The sequence below is a fragment of the Gymnoscopelus microlampas genome, assembly GCF_963454915.1.
Source record: "Gymnoscopelus microlampas genome assembly, chromosome: 18".
Classification (NCBI taxonomy): domain Eukaryota; kingdom Metazoa; phylum Chordata; class Actinopteri; order Myctophiformes; family Myctophidae; genus Gymnoscopelus; species Gymnoscopelus microlampas.
Window position 1 is genome coordinate 27973173 of NC_139955.1, and position 19403 is coordinate 27992575.

At 41.4% G+C, this 19403-nt stretch overlaps 3 protein-coding genes across 3 annotated transcripts; 2 read left to right on the forward strand and 1 right to left on the reverse strand.

The window, feature by feature from the left end:
- Positions 1–1419: 1419 nt before the first annotated feature.
- On the forward strand, positions 1420–6049 carry LOC311034299 (transmembrane protein 179). The gene is made up of 4 exons (XM_084042163.1): positions 1420–1923; positions 3274–3411; positions 4062–4140; positions 4422–6049. Exons 1-4 carry the CDS (start codon positions 1592–1594, stop codon positions 4614–4616), a joined length of 744 nt encoding a protein of 247 aa, XP_083898289.1. The 5' UTR covers positions 1420–1591; the 3' UTR covers positions 4617–6049.
- Positions 6050–7083: 1034 nt separating this feature from the next.
- On the forward strand, positions 7084–12522 carry LOC311033857 (heterogeneous nuclear ribonucleoprotein U-like protein 2). Its single transcript, XM_084041550.1, has 11 exons — positions 7084–8012; positions 8625–8695; positions 9144–9395; positions 9553–9665; positions 9860–10126; positions 10316–10438; positions 10557–10658; positions 10940–11111; positions 11393–11620; positions 12202–12254; positions 12386–12522. Exons 1-11 carry the CDS (start codon positions 7201–7203, stop codon positions 12488–12490), a joined length of 2298 nt encoding a protein of 765 aa, XP_083897676.1. The 5' UTR covers positions 7084–7200; the 3' UTR covers positions 12491–12522.
- Positions 12523–12772: 250 nt separating this feature from the next.
- nudt22 (nudix (nucleoside diphosphate linked moiety X)-type motif 22) lies at positions 12773–19211 on the reverse strand. Its single transcript, XM_084041551.1, has 7 exons — positions 19031–19211; positions 18634–18725; positions 16308–17058; positions 15919–16044; positions 15452–15549; positions 13385–13478; positions 12773–12942 (listed from the first exon to the last, which is right to left on the reverse strand). Exons 2-7 carry the CDS (start codon positions 18717–18719, stop codon positions 12799–12801), a joined length of 1299 nt encoding a protein of 432 aa, XP_083897677.1. The 5' UTR covers positions 18720–18725; positions 19031–19211; the 3' UTR covers positions 12773–12798.
- Between the last annotated feature and the right edge of the window lie 192 nt (positions 19212–19403).

Consider the following 19403-nt stretch of genomic DNA (forward strand, 5'->3'; position numbering starts at 1 on the left):
GTCTGTATATGGCAGCATGTTACATATACATGCTATTCATCAAAAATGTGGAATGCCCTACCAAAAGGATTAAAGGAGTGTAAAACCCTACTCACTTTCAAAACTGCCCTAAAGATACACCTTCAGGAGGCTGCAATTCAAAAATGCCCCCTGTCCAAGTCCTAACTTACCCTAGCTAGCCTGGTAAACCCTCCCTCCGGAAATCTCATTTCCATTTGATTTCAGGAGTGAAATCAAATGGAAATGAGATTTCCGGAGGGAGGGTTTACCAGGCTAAACTTACCCCATGTCCTAACCTAACCTACCCCCTACCCCCCCTCTCTCTTTCTTCTTTTGTACATATTTTTCACTCTTCATACCAGTAACCTGTAAACTGATTGTATGACATTCTGTATAGTAGTGTGTATGTCTGTCTGTCTCTTATATGTCATCATGATTTGTGTGCATGGGGATCTCATCTTAAACAAGCTAAGTGCTTAATGAGCTATCCAGTTTAGACCTTGTATTGTGAATTTGTACTTCCATGTACTATGTACTGTCATGTACTGTTCTCATGTCTTACTAAATAAAGTACATCAATCAATTGGCTGTTGTTGTTGTTTTCCAAGAGGTCCAGATAGACCAAAATATTACACTTCATTTAAGATGAAATATTAACTTTAAGGTTAGCTGCTACTCAACTTAAACGTATAACCCACATGGACAAGAAGCATTCCCAGGGCAGCTTGAAATGTAGGCCTATATATCTTTTGATTTGTTTCATTGATCAGGCCATTTAAGGCTCTTTTCAGATCTTTTCAGCAGGCCATTGCGTAAACTATTAGTCTGATGTGCTGATAATATTATATATAATATATGGGCCAGTTGGGCCAAAACAAACATGCGGGCATGTGGCCAGTGCGTCATTGCTGGCAAGTTTTGTAGTACGAGTAGAGGGGCGTTGTATAACGGTCAGTGTTGCCATATCGGCTTATTATAAGCGAGTTTGGGCTTCTTTTTCTGTAAAGTTGCTTGTAAATATTAGTTGTGGCTTACGATTTTTTTAGCTTGTTTCTAACGTGTACTTGCTTATTTTAGGCTTGCGTCCACATTTTTGTAATTAATTGTTTTAACCAGTGGTCCTCAAATATTTCCATAATTTTTTTTTGTGCCAGGGAGCATTTGTGTTAGAATGTTCCAAAAAATATTCCAAATATTCCACATTTTATTTTAAGAGTTTTTCAAAATAGCAGATCTACAAGCTCACACCGCGTCGCATCGCTAAGCGTTGTGAGCTTGTAGATCGGCAATTTTCAAATAGCCGATGCATGTAGGTTTCATAAAGCGTTCATTCAGGCCTACGTTGCTTCTTTTTGGCTTGTTTTCCTAGAACTGGTTGCTTATTTCTCTCACACAACCTGGCAACACTGTTCCATGCCTGGCTGCCTTGTGCTGTAAATAGTCCCAACCCCGCCCGGGTGCCGTACGTTGGCCTGGAAATAACAACAAGGGATCAATTTGATAATGCGAATCATTATTTTTTCAACAACCTAGCTGTATTCAGAGTTTATAGTTTCGTGTTTAATGCTATTGAACTTCAGTCAGACATAACATGGCCATGGAGCTCGATCGCCGACTGTTGCTGGCCCACTGCGCGGCCCACACCCTGTCCGTCCTGGCGGGGCTTCTGGTGGTCGTCCCGCTGGCTCTCAACGGATCCGCGTTCAAAGGGCGCTGTGCGCTCTTCTCCACGGGCTACTGGAGGACCGAGAACCGCACCGAGCTGCCGGGCCAGCCGGGGGACATCTCCTCTCATCTGGTGGTCCAGCAGTGGGGTCCGCCGGCAGCCTGCCAGTTCGCTACGTTCGTCGGGATCTTCACTGTGCTGTACGGAGCCGCGCAAGGCTGGAGGAGTCTCTTCTATCTCCATGGACGACATGACGAGTAAACACAGTTACAACTTACATTTGACATCACATCAGACACACCATGTGTTTTAGTGCAGTGGTTCTAAACCACAATCAATCTTCCTTAGGCTGTGAGTGACCCCCCAAAATAATGGCGACCCTCACCATGACAAGCACTTGGAATGTGGGAGTTGAGGCATTCAATTTAGTTTGACTCTGTTCCACAGATAAATATTGTGATTATAGCAGATCTACAAGCTTTTGCCTGTTTCTTATATTATTTGACAATGTGGCCAGTGTGTGACCTTTTTTTATATAAATAAGCAGGCTATAGTTCGTTGATTACTTTTGATGCAGTAATGGTCTTTTATTTTTGTGGTCTTAAAAGTCATTTAATTGTCACTTCACTGTCATCTGGGTGGGGACCCCCCCAAAACTATGTGGGGATCCACATAGACTTTTATTTTTGGAGACTATACCAAAATAAAATTGCTGTGACTGCGTTTTGACTCTGAGGAAAACGCTCCTGCAAAAATAATAAATATGTGCAGACCAGTCAAGTGCTTCAGTATTTTATTTGGGTAGTCTCTCTTGAAGTGCCGACCCAGGTATTATTATTCTTTCTGATTCAGTGTTTTAGTGTGTAGGCCTACATATTTCGCAAATGTTCAACACACAGGAGGTTTTAGTAATACATAAATACATCAATAAATGAAAGTTGCCTATAATGTCCAATTAAAAAACATGCATAAAGATGTAGCCTGAGACAACATGATCGAAACTGTTGGCTACTAAACCAGTCATAATCTATCCACGTGAGCACTGTTGTTTTGATTTAAGCCGGCCATAATCTGAGAGTCCTCTATTAAAAACATTGACATCGGTCTCTAGTTTCCTCCAGTGGGGTGAGAGTTCCAGAATTTAGCCACATTTACAGAAAAGACAGACAGACCAAAATTTGGTCTCATTTAATGAGGTCACATTGCTCATTGTTGGGACTACTAGGACAATGACCATGTTGAAATCATCATAGTTAGTCTCCGTGAGTGCTATGGTCATAATGAAGAGGTTATCATCTAAACATAATTAAATCATCTCATCAGGTAAACATGGGACATTTAGCATCTTATCAGATCGAGTATGGGCAATAATCACAGTAGGTGAAGTGCTTGTTAGCACTGGATACATAGGAGTGAAAATATTCAAAGCGATAGGGGCTTTCTGTAGTAATGTACACATCTTATTGTCAGATATACTATATTGGGAGGTCTGTGTGAAGCTGATATGGGCCCCAGAGCCAATGTCTCTACAGTAAGTGTATAATTATGTGCTCTTATCCAATATCTAATTTCCATGTATGTGTCTATCTTGTGTGTTTGTTTATTAGCACCCTGTTCTCCTCCTTCCTGACGGTGTTACTGAGTCTGTGCGTGCTCTTCTTGTCTGGAGGAGCCAGCATGACATTGTCCCTGGGCTTGGCCTCCTGGTGTGACACAGTCACTGATGACAACACACGTCCTTACAGGTACGTCTGGTGCTGTGTAGGGGGTTCTTGTCTTGATTCGATGTAGTCTTTGGCACAGTATGCTGCTCAGCGAATCAAGCTTGTACCATTGGCTACACCAGTGTTTTATGGGCTGATGCAAATACGCATCTGCTGAGGTTAGCATTACCATGGCTTGCCTGTCTCTTGGGCAGAAAGTCAAACTTTTAATTGAATATAACAAATTGAGAACATTTAATCATGCAGTAATGACCGTGCTATTCTCCTTGTCATTTGTCACAATAACTAGTGTGTGTGCTGTGTGTACAGTGCACCTCGCCGTGTTTATAGTAGCGTATAATAATATAGCATATTATAGGTTCTCATATATTTTCTTTAAAGCCTGGGTATAGAGGCTACTCATTTCACAAGCATCTATCGGAATGATAGATGCTGACCAGGATGCAGGGACTGTTAACCCTGATTTATACTTAGTTGCACGCCAGGTCGCTCACCGAAAATAGCAAATCTACATGCTCAGAATGTGTCGCATTGCGACACAGTAGGAGATTGTAGATCTGCTATTTTGAGTGTGTGACACTAACGCAGAACTAAGCATTAATCAGTTTAGTTCATCTTTGTGCTCTATTTGTAGTCTATTTCATCCAGTTATGTTTTTTGTTTGTGTGCAGTTGTGCAGAGTCCCAGTCTGTCCCCCTTTACCTGGACGTGGACACGTCCTTCTTCTACACAGAGCTAAATCTGGCACAGGTAGGGTGATCATTTGAAAGTCTGTCTATGCATATTACTGTATCTCTCCAGTCAATTTTCTGATTATGATATATAACTTAGCTCATCCAGGTTGCTGGAATCATGAAATATCAATATGGCTGCTCTCATTTTTTGCACTGTATATGCACATAGCGGCTATGTCATAGCCTACAACACAGTATGTTTTCTAAGGGTAATTGATTAGTGTTCATGTCTGACTCTGACTGTGTTCTATGTGCATGCATTTGATCTGGTCCGCCTGTCTGTCCCTCTGTCCTCAGGCATCTCTGTGGTTCGTCACAGCTCTGTGGCTGACCCAATCAATCATAGCCTTCCTGCGTCTCTACCACTCCCACAGCCAACACATGAGTGGGCCGTGCATGCCCAGAGAGAAGGAACTGCTCTTAGGACACACTCCCTCCGATGGCTCCCCATCCCCTCCTCTCCCCTCCTCAACAGCCACCATTTTTGTCTAAATGTTGGCTTTTCCACAAAATAATAAGCTAGACCCAACAGTCCTAGGTCAAGTACATTTACTCCAAAATGTGGTTTGTGTACGATTGCTTCATCTTATCTGGAATGATGGAACCAATTGGATTGCCCCTAAAAATTCAAACTCTACCCATTGTTTACTACAGGTACATTAAAGTTAAAGATGAATATAAATGAAAGCATTTAACTGATAGGGAATCAAGTCGGCTTGCATTCTGAGCTTGAAAGCCCAATTATCTTATTATGTAATAATCACCATATAGATGACCCTATGTAATAAGCATAGAGCTTGTAAATTAGAATATGGACACATAAGCTATGGACCAGGCCGTGATGTCTTATATAATAGTTACAGTCATCTAAAATGATTACCATATTATTATGACACAAATTATCAATGGGGCCAAAAAACTCCATACCTGGAGTCTTCTACAGGTAAAAAGTAATGTAACAGAACATCAAAAATAACAAAACAAAATCTAGAAAAGATTACACAATTGCATTAAGTGATCTAGTCACTACAGTGTTATTTCCATAAGCCAAAGCGTATCCTATTCATTTGATCGTTACAGTGACATGATGTCTGTGCATCATACTCACGAAATTGATTGCACCACATGACAACAGTAACCTCCAGTTTCTGCACAGACGGTGACATCATTGTCAGTGTCAGCGTTATTTAATATGCATGAGTTGTTATGCTAGGTAGTTGTGGTGTTTTGCAAGTTTGTACACTGCAAGCCTGTCAGGGAGAATACACGTACAGTATTGTTTACTCTTCCACTATGTTGAGATACTGCACTGAGGCGATGTGGAGAGACTATATGTGGCTGAGAGCCATTGTATTGTTGAAACAGGCTCACTGTGTGAGCATGATGTGAATGATCTATTCTCTACTGTGTAATGGAAATCACTGTCCCCTCTTCACTCTTCTTATGAACATTTATGAATGATGCCATATGTGTGGATGCAACCTGAAGGCGCTATATGAAGCAGTCAGTCCTGCACTTCAACCACAATGACTGCTTGATCCAGTTCTCTAGGAGTTATCCCACACTATTTGTGGGTAATTTTGGTGACAGAATGAATGAAAAAAGCTTTCATTGTGAGAAGGATTCCTGCTGAGCCGAAAAATAGGTTTTGATGAAATCGAAAGCGGGGAGAGCCTAATTTAGATTTTCTACCCTGAGCAGCTGTAATGACACACAGATGGCGGAGCAAAAAGTTCAAAAAGAAGTGAACCAAGATGAGACAGTATTATATTTGTTTGAATTGAACACGTTAACTGTTTTGTAATATGTATGACATTGTTGTTGCTTTTTTGTTACCACTTATGCCTGTTTTGTGAATATTTATATCCCAGTTTTTTGTTTTGTTTTTGCATTTGCTCGTTTGTCCAATAAAAACATTTGTGAATTCAAAATGAATGAATGAAAATGTTTTATATGACTATTAACAACATATGCTTATGTTGTGTTTGGATCAGTTTACTTTATATTATTATTATTGGATCAATTGTCCTGTTTAAAGTACGGAATTTTATTGAATCAAACTTCTTCATATTTAGGCTAGTATTGCTCAACAGAATATGTTTCGTAAAGAACTCTTCATTCAAATTGCAGAATAGCAGATCAGCGTTAAAATATTAAGCTGAAATTATAACAACCCAACACGAGTCATTAAATTCCATTAAGTGTGGGATTATTGTGCGATCGAGTACAAACTGGTGTTGACGGTTACTGCACTAGTGGAAAGAAATATATTAAATTGGTTGATAACAATTTAGTTTTCCCTTTCATGTAAAAGGTTGAAATGAAAATCAGTGGTGTAAAGTACATTTACTCAAGTACTGTATTGAGGTAGTTTTACTCTACTGGAATATTTCCAATTTTCTGTACCACTTTAACTTCTACTCCACTACTTCTCAGAGGCAAATATTATACTTTTACTCCACTACAATTATTTAGTTATTATTTAGTTGCTAGTTACTTTGTAGATTTAGATTATTATTACAAAACATACATTACCCACTTGATTGCCCTATATACATTTCGGCCATTTGAAAATAGCTGATCTACAAGCTCACAATGTGTCACAATGCTACACATTGTGAGCTTATAGATCTGCTATTTTCAAAGGATTTTTTTATACAGTTTATGCATTTGAAAACTTTTAATTTGAAATGGGACAATCTGCACAATGAGTACTATCTACTTTTGGTATCTAAAGTATCTTTTGATACTACTAAATAAGTAGTAAATTTTTTTTTCAAAATGCTCGCCCGCCAGTCCAAAATTCCGATATGTACCAGTAGATGGCAGATACGTGCATGTAGGCGTCAAATCTGCTCAAAAACAATCGCAAGATGAAGAAGAAGAAAGAGAGCGAACCAATCACAGGACAAGGCACCATATTGAATTGTGTTTGTTTTGGTGGTGTTGTGGTGTTTATTTGACCCGTGTCTTCTTAGTTCTTACCGTGTTTTGGACCGTCTCGCGTCTCTTTACCGTCGTCTACTCTAGACCGGTACGCGCATTGACATTAGGAACAAAGATAGAGACGGAAAAAATGAAGTTACCGGAAATAAAGAAGCTTAAAGTACCCGAACTGCGCGTCAAACTTAAAGAATTCGGACTGGACACCAAGGGACTCAAAGCTGAACTCGTGGGCCGCCTGTGGTCCGCTTTAGAGGCCGGATTGCACATACAATCAAGAGAAAGTGACCTCGACAGCGAGACTGACAGCAAACAAACTGTTGTTGACAGCAGTGTGGAAGATGGAAACACACAAAACAACTGCCCACCAACAGCAGCAACGACGGCGATGCCGATGGACGTCGCCACGTCGCCCGATCACCAGGAGAAACCCCATGATGTCCGTGTTATTGTCACATCGAACGCTACTTCTGACCCAGAACAAGACGTTGTTGTACCACCATGCAAACGTCTGTTAACTCTGTTTACAAGAGCATTCACAGACACTGCCACTCAGACCGAACCCGATACGGACGGGTCAAGGCAACTGCTTGGTGAATCTACAATGTTTGTTGTGTCAAAACCAGAGTCCCAGACACTAGTTGGCAAAGAAACGGAGCTGCCCGCCAAGTGTCAGACGGTCTCGATCCAACAAGAAGACAGTGCCAGGATCCATAAGCTCACGATGATTCAAGAACACACGGATCACCGCCAGACAACTCCAGAATCCCTTGTTGTTGTGTCTAGCTCCGTAAGAGCTGATTCAAACCCACTGTCCCAGCCGGAGGAAGGAAGCATAAATCATCATGACACAGAAGAGGGAGGCAGAGGCAGACCTCTCTTTGTGGAGGAGATCGGCAAAGGCAGGGCTTTCTATGAGTTCAAAGAGGAGATACGGTATAAAAGGTACGACGACAAAGGGGCTATTAGTATTGACAGGGTTTGCATGTGTGCTGGAAAACCTTGAATATGTATGAATTTCGATTTTGAATCTGAAAGAGTGTGCTCACTGTGCTGGCTGGAATACTAAAGTGTTTAAAATGCATGTCACTTATTAAGTAGGTAATGTAGTCACTCTGACAAGTTCTCACCAAACTTTGACATTTTTATAGCATAGCAACTATTTCTGAAGACTGGTGTGGTTTGTGTAGGACAGTGGTTCTCAAAGTGGTGTCTGGGGATCCCTAGGGGTTCCAGGGAGTCCCCACTCCCTGGAACATTTGGCTGCTCCCCACTCCCTAGCAAAATTTGTCTGTTCAAAAATAGCAGATATACAAGTTCACAGCGCGCCACTTGGTGCCGTGCTGCGAGCTTGTACATCTGCTATTTTTTAATGTTTAATATGTTTTTTTAAACACAAATCTTCTCTTCTGGGGGTCCCTGGCACAATACATGTTCAGATGGGGGTCTTTGAGAACCACAGGAATAGGACTTGGCTGAACCTCACTGGAGAGATCTTTTCTACTAGGATGAGCTAACTTCACATGCACCACTTGTCTCCTTCTCCACTGCACCCAGGGCCAAATCACCACAGCCTCCACCAGAGAGAGAGGATGTGGACGAGGAAGAGAAAGTCAAACTGGATCGATGTGAGTCTTTCAAAATGACTGAATATCTTAATGTAGAAGGGACGCCAAACAAGTATAATCTCAAAGGTGTTATTTCAATTTGTTCCATTTAATTTAGTCCCATAAATGCAATTCTAGAGTAAATATACTATAGGTCTCAAAATAATACGAATGGAACAAAGGCCTGTTACTCAACGTTGAATTAATTTCAGAGCTGTGCTGCATATACGGAAAATTGTTCTTCACCTCAGTATCTGCATATTCACAAATTGCATATTCTGCACAAACAAAAATATAACCATACAACTGTGTTCCAGCCAAACATTATGCCAGGCGATTTCAGTAATTACATCCTCAGTCTCTGGTTGAAGGTGTTTAGAATTTAATGAAAATGTTATTGATTCCACATTATCGGTCTGCATGGCCATTGTTGGCATGGTATCTATCGTATTTGTTGCTCTACCCACAGATACTTGTGACCTTCACTTTGAAGTGGGTCCTGATGGTGCCTCTGGTCAGCCGCGGTTCTGGGATCGGTTCCCCCTTCTGTGGTCAGGCTGCAGGCTGAGCCATGGAGCTTGGCGAGGCCAGGTGGGATTTGAGGTGAGGCTGGACAGGAAGCTCTTGGTTGAAGGTCCAGAGGAGCAGGAGTCCTGCCGAGACCCACAGCCCTTCGGCCTGAGAGTGGGCTGGTCAGTGGCTGAAAGCCCTCTACTGCTGGGTTAGTACCAGGAACTAGTAGGAAGACGAGCATTCATTTCAGAAATATTCTTCTTTTATTTATTTCCATTAAACCTTTCAGTATACCAAAATAGTTATGGGTCAATCCTATTTTTTCTTTAACCCAATGTTTCTCCCTCTGGCCTTTCAACTCTCAGGTGAAGAGGACTTATCTTATGCTTATGATAGCCAGGGCAAGAAAGTCTCTGATGGAAAGGAGGTGGTGTTTGGGGAACCCTTCTTGGAAGGGGATGTCATTGGATGTTACGCTGTGAGTAAACCCTGTCTGTCCTGTTTCACCTACGTCTATTTGTTCTGTGGACTTGTCATAATATGACAAAACTATATGGTAAATCTATGTATTATGTAGATTAAATATAGTTGTGTCTGTTATTAGTGTGTGTGTGTACATGACATCTGATGTGTGCATGTGCGCATGTTGTTTTGTTTTATGCATGCCTGTAGTCTTTCTCCAAAAAGAGCGGCATTAAACTGTCCTACCATAAGAACGGACATGCCATGGGGGTTGCATTTCAACTGGAATCCACTGTGCTCCTGGGTCGGGCCCTGTTCCCACATGTCCTCTGTAAGGGCTGCTCCGTCAGCTTTCACCTGGATTCCGCGATGCCTCCCTGGTACCCCGGCCCTCCAGGCTACACCTCACTTGCATCCCTGCCTACAGAAGACAGGCTCTGTTCCCCACGGCCTCCTTCCTCCATAGGACAGTGTGAGGTGAGATTTGGCTGTGGTATTTTAATGGCAAATGTGTTGCCTTCCATTGAGGCTCTATATATCCTGTTAGTGGCTGTTGTAACGGCAAACATATCCTCCCAGAGAACATAGATCAAGTCTCCTGTTATTTTCAGATCTCTCATCGTTTAACATCTCCTTGTTCTCCGTCTATTCTCTGTCCCTCTCCAGGTGGTAATGTTGGTGGGTCTCCCTGGTTCTGGGAAGACTCACTGGGCCAAAGATTACATTAAGCAGCAGCCAGGAAAACACTTCAAACTATTGGGCACGGAGGCGGTAGTCGCCTGTATGATTGTGAGTCTTACTTGTGACCTAGGCATGCTGCAGTTTAAGCTAATACATACTTGTTGCATTGTTGACCATTTTGTTATATAAATCAATTGTGATTGATCATCTGTATGTTTGTGTACAGAGTGGAGGCAACAGGGAGAGCCAGCTACAGCAGGCCTCTCAGTGTGTGACTGAGTTGATCAAGATGGCTGCTCACACTCCAGGAAACTATATCCTTGACCAGGTAATTAAAGTATCTAACACACAGACTACATTTAAAAAAAAGTTTTTAAAATGAAAATCAAATAATCATCAGGCATTGCCAGTATTATGTAATGTGCCTGCCAACAGATAAATACATTTCATGAGTTTTGTCCACTTCAAAACATCCTATATGCCAGTTGAGTTGCTGAAAATAAAAATATTTGATTTGTTTTCTTTTTATGATTTTTTTTTACTGAAGAGCTGTAAAACACTTGCATTGTGAACTTAAAAAACAACAACAACTATACACTCTGTCCTCAGCCCAACGTGCTATTCTCTGCACGGCGCCACAAGTTGCAGCTGTTCAGTGGCTTCAGGCGGAGGGTGGTGGTGGTCTTCCCCACAGCAGACGAGTGGAAGCGACGGTTGGAACAGCACCAGAGACAGGAAGGGCAGGAGGAGATCCCAGAGACTGCCCTTCTCAAACTCCAAGGTCTGACACATTGTGATAGTATTTGATATTGATACAATCCTGGCCTCAGTGGCCTGAGAACTATTACGGATCAGGTTGCCCCTTGAAACAGTGCAATGTAACCGTTGCTAAATCATGTCCATGGTTCATGAACAAACTCCATGCTCTTTAGACGACAGTATAACAAAGTATTATCTAGTGTCCATGCACAAATCTATGAGCAACATCAGACAGAGTATAGTAATATGTTGAAAGATCCTGCTACTATTCCCTAATATAATGATGTGTCATTGTCTCTCCAGCAAGTTGCAGTCTGCCAGAGCAGCAGGGGGAGCTGTTGGAGGAGTTGCAGTATGTTGAGCTGCCCTATGAACAGGCACAGGCCCTCCTTCAGAAATATAAAGAGGAGGCACGCAGCATGCTGCCCCCCATTGCCAGGCGAGAGAAGAAGAAACCACGCCACCGGCAGAACAGGCCAATCCCATATTGCCCTCCGCCGACTCATAAGGGTCAATGGAATGGGATGCACGGTCAGTATACAGGATGATGAGTATGTAAATACAAGATATTGCCAATCCCACACTTCGCCACTAGTATAGAAATGGCACACATTTCCGGTTTCCTAATTGGGTGCGTTCACTCCAAGTAAACATCCGATCTTGAGAATGTCCGTGAATCAGTGTTGCTAGATCTCACAAAGAGTGTAGTGCTGACAGACAGGTCTCGAACAGAGATCATTTCCTCCTGATAGGTCTGAAAAAGACCCTTGATAATGTCTGTCAGAATGTTTGGAACACATGATGTGGCTTACATTTACTTCAATGACTTTGGGGCAAAGGAATCTGTCATCTGTGCTCATTGTCACTTCTCCATTGGAATTAAGAGACTCACATCCTACTTCTGGTCTCCTGACCTAGACCCACATGAGATACAGGAAACCATTCAAAGTTTGAGAGTCATGGTTTCTCCCATAATCTTTGCCGTTCAGGGACAGCCTGGCATGGCATATTTGTCTAGTTTCCAGGCTAATTCAAGGAAGGTTGAGCACCTTTTGTTTTTGCCTTGCAAGCCCTTATTTGAAGTGATTTGTTTTATGCTCTGACTTTTGTAGGGTGGGATGCCACAAGGTTGAACCAGCAATCGTGGGGACTGCAGCCAAGATATGTGAGTGTAGTGCATTTTATGTGTGGATGTGCTAAATATATAGCAGCATGGCCATGGCCACAGATGAACATGATTCATGTTAAGGATTAAACAGCATCTCATCCTCATGTTTCACAACATTTACATTTCAGAGTAACTTGGGTTATCAAGACCGGGGCTGCTACTACAACATTGCTACCAACTACAACAGCAGTGGTGGAAACTTTGGCTACAACACTTACCAGGGTTACTGGTGAACATGTAAAAGACGAAACTGAAGAGATGAGCTCTCATTTTTTAAATGGATTTAACAAATTAGAGATTTTTTAGCATTAACATCAGGTTAAGAAAACTGCAGCAACAAGCAACATTCTATGCTATAGGACTACTAACAGGACAAATCATGTATGTTTTGTTATGGTACTGCGTTTGATGCTTAAAGTATTGAGCAAAAGGTGCTCTATTTGCACTCCCTGCTTTGACCAATCAACTTTAACCAGCCTTGTAGTTTTTAAATATTAGACACAAAGAATATGTTTAATATAAATTTTATTATATTTTAAATTTACAATGTGATATGAGTCTGGGATGGACTGCAGCTGTCTTGTTCTTCATCAGGCAGCACTAGCTGATAGAGCAATACTGCTCCCTTGGATGAAGGACACAACTCTGACCATAGAGGGCGGTCTCTATCCAACTGTAAAATGTCCTTCAAAACAAAAAAGTTGATTTTGTAAAACATTTGATAATTCACTGAACAATGTATTGAATCTATCTATTTTAGGAGTTACATTTTTTTTTGTATTACAGACCATTTGGTTATTCTGTATGACTCTTGCTATACCTATACATGCACACATATGGGAGTCCATAGAGTGATTTGGTGTTTTAATGTTACTTTGCGCAACTACAGAGCTTCACTCTAGAACTGAGCTTCACATGAAATGAAACCATAGGTCTGGTCTACTGGATACAGTGTACATACATTGGTTTTGCCTGTTATCTGTTAGCAACAATGTGACAGGTATTAAAACTATACATTTCAAGGCATTACTAAGTTTCTTGGAAGCACTCAATTGTTTTCTTTGCATGCACATTACCATTATCTGGGTGTACTTGTTGTGAATACTAGTAATGATGACATTCCTCACCATTCTGCTGAGGAATACAATGTCTGTGGACTCATGGGCCTCCAGTCCTCCTCTCCAGTACAACTCCTTGACCTCATCAGATGTTAAGGAACAGCTGAGGACACGGACACACACACAGCTTTTGTTATGTAAGCTGCAGTATGTCTATGTCAGTTAATATTACAGTAAAATGAGATTATGAAATGACTAGCTGAGTGAACAAATTATTGACTATGTCATTTAATCATAAGATTCACATTAATTTCTCAAAATAATCCTGTTCGTATATATCTTGAAGCACCAAAAGTCACCCCCAAAGTATTGGGGAAATGCAGTTTATCAGTAAGATTGCAGATGAGGAAAGCTTGTATCCTAAATGTGTACATGTCTATCAATAATTGCAGCTGACCTGTGAATGAAGAGTAGTGAAATCTCAGGATTCTGGCTAGTATTACTACTATTACACAATACATGTTTTAAGTGGAGGAAGATCTGTTATGCAAGATTGTATACATTTATTTCCAAATAGAATGTTTACAAATACATTTCACATTAATCACCAGAACTATGAATGGTGATTAAGTAGTAGGCAATTGCCTAGTTTTCAACTGATGTCCTATGGGCAAGATGGAAAAGTAATTAAAAACTGGGGTAGTGTGGATTCATTAACTTGTGACTAACTTGTGCATCTTCATGCTCCAGAGGATGACTACTGACTTTGCTGATCCCTTGGCCCTTCCTCTAGCTTCCTCCTGCATTAGGCCAAACATTCCATTTGTTCACATTTTACCCTGAAAACTACTGGCTGGATTGGCAAGGTATTTACTGTGCACGTTCGTGCTTATGCTTGAAGGAGAACATTCCCATTGGCCGGTTTCTCTGTACTTTAAAAACAAACTGATAACTCCAGGGCGTACTAAAGTATTCTAAAGTCTGCATGCTAAAGGCGTGGCCCAGGGCAGCAACAAACAATCATCATGCTCTCCTGAAACCCAAAGCCTCAGCCAACAACAAAGTCAAGATTATTTTTTGTCCTTTTCCACTACTTTCTCCTCAAAACCTACAGTACTCTTCAGGCGATGTTTTAATATTGGAGACATTGTCCATAACCTGAATACTGATAACATTATTTCCTATTAATGCTATTCCATGAAGATATTTATGAACTGTGGCACTAGCAATGCACACCTCCTTTCTCAATCTACTACGTGGGTAAGACATCACGCTTGCTACGTTTACGAATTTCTGAACCCAAGACCTCGAGACAAGAATAATGTATAGACTATAATTTTAAGTCTTGTTTTTCAGTTGTTTTTTTTGTTCCGATTTAATTATAATTAAGCCTCATCACTTAACACTTATCTATCACCTAATACTTATCAGTTAATATTGTAATACCATGTACATGAAAGTATGGGTGGAACCAGCTTTAATTACCTCTACTCCAACTCCTAATGCTATCATTTATATATATCAAAGTCTATGTACTATATGTCATGTGATTCTTTACTCCATCTTGAAAAAGGCCCTAGGGATAAAACATTGACCATTTAATCTAAATCCAGTTTGGCTATGGAATGAAGAGATAAAGATCACTCATTTTACTTTCCATTCTTTATTCCTGTACCATTATGTCTAGCCTACAAGGTAACTGAGCAGCGCTATCTTCAATTTTGGGTTTTGTGGGGACGATGCCATTCCAATGGCTTCCCCATTGAACACCGCATTGTGATTTATGCAGTTTTGTTCATTAACTGCACACATAGTAACTTATAAGATTGGATGTTGTTAGACTATGACTTGTTTAACACTGTCAGAGCTTCCATTCCAAACATCAGCTCGGTGAGACAAGGTACATTTTGTATCATTGTTTGAAGACTACATATAATTTGACATAGGCTGCCAGAGTGCTACTACGGTATTACCTTCCTATTCAACCAGATAGGTAATTACTAATTACTATGCTCTGGAGTCCAAAGTCTAACATTTCCCTTGATTAGACAGAATGGAAACCACCAGCTAGAATATAAACCCCAGGACTGGAGTTGAGAACCACTGGTTTTGGGGAACTAGTCCAAGTACAAGTACCTGAGATAGAACTCTGCGCTTGGTCTGCCTGCACTGGTGTGGTTCAGAGCAATACCCATCAAGACAGGCTCGCCCAGGGAACTCAGTGGAACATTCACCTTGAGATGGAAAGAGAGAGAGAGAGAGAGAGATAGAGGAGGAAGGAAATGACAGATCTGACAAGCCTTGGATTCACAGTTCACAGTGATGATCAATTCATGAACGCCAGTGCTTTAATACACTAAATTTTTATTGGTTTGTAGCTCACACAATCACGTATTTTCATCAACATCGCTCTCATTTTTTGATCAGACTCAACAAAGTGAGTCTTAATCTCAGGCCGGAGTCTTGGCTCAATCCTTTTAAGCTCCCCCCAAATTGCATACTATCCTGTCCAACACACTCCAAGAAAGGATTTTGTTTTCTCCAAATATTTCAAATACATTTTACTCTGCAGCTCCTTATGTCATGCATAGAAAAAAACACACCTCGTCTCTGATCTCAGCACACACAGAGGAGAAAAGCTCGGAGATCACTGCCCCCTGCCTCTGCTGTAGCATGGCAATGTTGATCTGGTCTTCAGACGTACCTTGGTCCAGACCCTCACACACTGCCTGGGGACACCAGAGAGCACAGTGATGGTATGAATAAAAGCTCAGATGTGGTGAAAATGGACCAGTCAGTTGGAATGATGGCATGACTTAGTAAGATGATTTTAAAATGCAATTGAGAGAGAACATTTAGAGATGCGTTTTCAGTTTACAAAGAAAACTGAAGGGAGAGATGCTACAAATATGAATCAATGATAGGAATATTTATAGAAGCATCTTTATAAGTCCTTAAAATGTCCAAATGGAGCCATGGCCTTTCTCTTCACCTTAGGTTCTGGGTGTCCCCCAGGGATGTCCAGCAGCCCCCCTGCCTCAGCCACCTTCTGGCTCCTCCTGATCAGCACCACCTGTCCGTCACGCGTACAAAGGACCCCTCCTACACCGAGAGGCTGGGCCAACAGCGCCAGCGGATCCCCAAACTCTGCCTCCCCGCGGCTACGTAGTCCCCCTGCTTGGCGTGACCAATTGGTCCCCAGGAAGTCTTTGTAGCATGTAAGGCCTAGTCTCAGAGTGAGGAGGACAGAACCCGCTTTTCTAAGGTCCATGTTTCTGTGAGGAAATGAAGAAGAGTTGGTCGTGACGCCTTCAGGCGCGTTGCAGTCAGAGGTGGGGTAAGGTTTGACAGGTGCATTCTCTTTCTTCTCATTGGAAATACGACTAGGCTGGACGGTACTGTCTGCATTGTACCCTTGAAATACACCTACAGGTCCATGTCCTTTTTCTAAATTCTGTGTGGTCGAGTTGGACAAAAACGCATCCCGTCTTTGATCACTGTGTGGACTCACAGAGTTGTCACCTGCACAGTCTAAAGATGGTGACTGGGCTGGGAGAGTGGAGGGGGGTTCATTGGGAGAAGAGAAGACAGACAGTGAGGGAAGAGGTTCTTCTGGCAGGGCCAAGCTGAAGGAGTGAAGTCTGAATTTGGCTCCATTGAAAAGCCACGGCTCCCTGGACACCCGCTGTGTCCAAACTTCCTCTATATGACGTTCTAGAGCCTCATCTGTCTGTCTGTTAAACCTTGCAGAGGTTTGGAATAAAGACAAAAAAGTAATTCATGAGAGTGGTAGATAGTAGTAGGTCTCTAAAGCTGCATTCTTTGCAGCTTTAGAGACCTGTCTGTGTTTGTATCTGTAGTATGTTCGGTGTATGATGTGTATTTGGGTGTGTCGGACCCCAGGAAGAATAGCCATGCTTTGTGCAAGTGCTAATGGGGATCCATAATAAAGTAAAGTAAAGTTATTATTTTAATGAATAAAATGTTACTTTAACCACTCTGTGTGGTAGAGTATGTATGTGAACACAATATAACTAGCACATCCCTACTCTTCACTGTAAAGCTGGTGTCAGGCAGAACACCTACTGAGTGACGGTGCACCGGCTTCGAATGCTATCAATGCATTGAATGGGAGATTATCACGTTTTATCAGACCATTGAATGGGCGAGTAGGTGACGAGTAGGCGATACACGGACCTACCCGCGATTTGTCAGACAAGTAGGCTAGTATGGCTTGAACTTCTCATGTTGGAATATGGGAATTCTGTCTTGGTGGAGCAGTCGAAATTTGCTCTCCCACGAAGGAGACCGCAGTTCAACTTCCAGGCATTAAACTTAAAACATTTCAGGATTAAGGAAAATAGTTAGAATAATTAGATAAAGTGGTATACTATAACTCTTTGAGCCAATGAACAGATTATTTGACAGAAACGTAAAAGTCAAGCCTTTTAATACTTGCATTTATTAGCTTTTACATATAATGTTGAATGTATAATACATCAACTGTTACTGTCCATTTGCAATGTGCCATCAATGCACCTGTCCTATGTACAATAGTGTGCACCCGTGCATATGAACAAATTTGCACTCAGTTCTCTAGGATTTTTTCTTTTACCGATTTTAAAGCCAAATTCCTTGTGATTCTGTCTGTCTGTTGCATGTGGTGTGGGAGAAAACCACAGTAAACCCACACAAACCTGGTGTGCAGGACTACACGAGAAGATGCCCACAAAGAAAGTGACAGGACTGGCCCAACTTATGACAAATTTGAAAGTAACTAAGTATATGTACTCAAGTACTGTACTTAAGTACAGATTTGAGGATTTCTTTACTTCACTGGAGTATTTAAAAATGTCAGTACTTCTACTCCACTACATCTCAGAGACAAATATTGTACTTTTTACTCCACTACAATTATTTAAAAACTTTAGTTACTAGTTATTTTGTAGATCTTTATTATTATTACAAAACATGCATAAATCAATTGATCCCTACATTTGCTTGTAGATCTGCTATTTGGAAATAGCAGATCTACAAGCATCGCAAAGCAACGCGTTGTTGAGCTTGTAGATCTGCTATTTTCTAAAGAGTTTTATACATTTTGAACATTTGTGAAATGGGCCAGTCTACATAATGAGTACTTTACTTTTGGTACTTATTTAGGTACATTTTGATGCCAATACTTTTCTACTTTTACTCAAGTACATTTTGAATAAAGGACTTGCACTTGTAACAGAGTTTGTGTTTCTGTATTGCGTTATTGTCTTGATACTTTTACTTAAAGTAAAAAATGTGAGTACTACTACTTGGGGTCTTACCTGTCTGAGAGCTCCACCTGTACTTGGGATTCCCTCAGGCCACGCCAGGCTGCACAGTGCAGTAGTACAGACACCTCGGGGTCCATCGGACACTGTGTGGATTATCATTAGGTTCTTTCTCATCTCATCACAAACTCAGCGTGCTTAAACCTAATGCTTGTAGTCATTCGTTAGTGAATTAGTTCAGCATCGTTAATTGTCGCGGCATTTTCACAGTAGTCTATGGCAAAAGTACTTGGTCAGAGAAACTAGATGTGTATCGTTTCCTTTAGAGATCACTATCCATACTTCTGTGACGGATGTTTCTGTCTACAAAAACTTAAAACATTGTAGCGTATTACATGGATACTAAAAGTTACAATGTCAGACGACTGGTAAACAGAACAGAAACACTGACCTGAGTATGAAGACCTTTCTGTTAGACTGAGAGCTCGTAAACTCGTAGCCCACTTGTGTGTACCTATTGGCCTTCCACAGCATACGTGTCATTTACATCAATCTAATCTTACATTAAAGTCTGTCCCTGTGGTTTTGTAGAGCTTTGGAGGATAAGAGCGGCCATCGACTTCCTGGTCTTGTGTTTTGAGTTGTCCATTAGCGCCACCGCGTGACTGGCCTGGATTGGTCCTGTGTTCCACACAGAAGAGCTCCATTGGTCCATTTAACCTCGCGTCACCAGTTTCTATTTACTATTCTGCGCTCACATCCGGTCCGGGATTTATGGCTCTTTGAAGGGAGCCGGATCAGCCAGATTCAAAAGACTGGCTCAT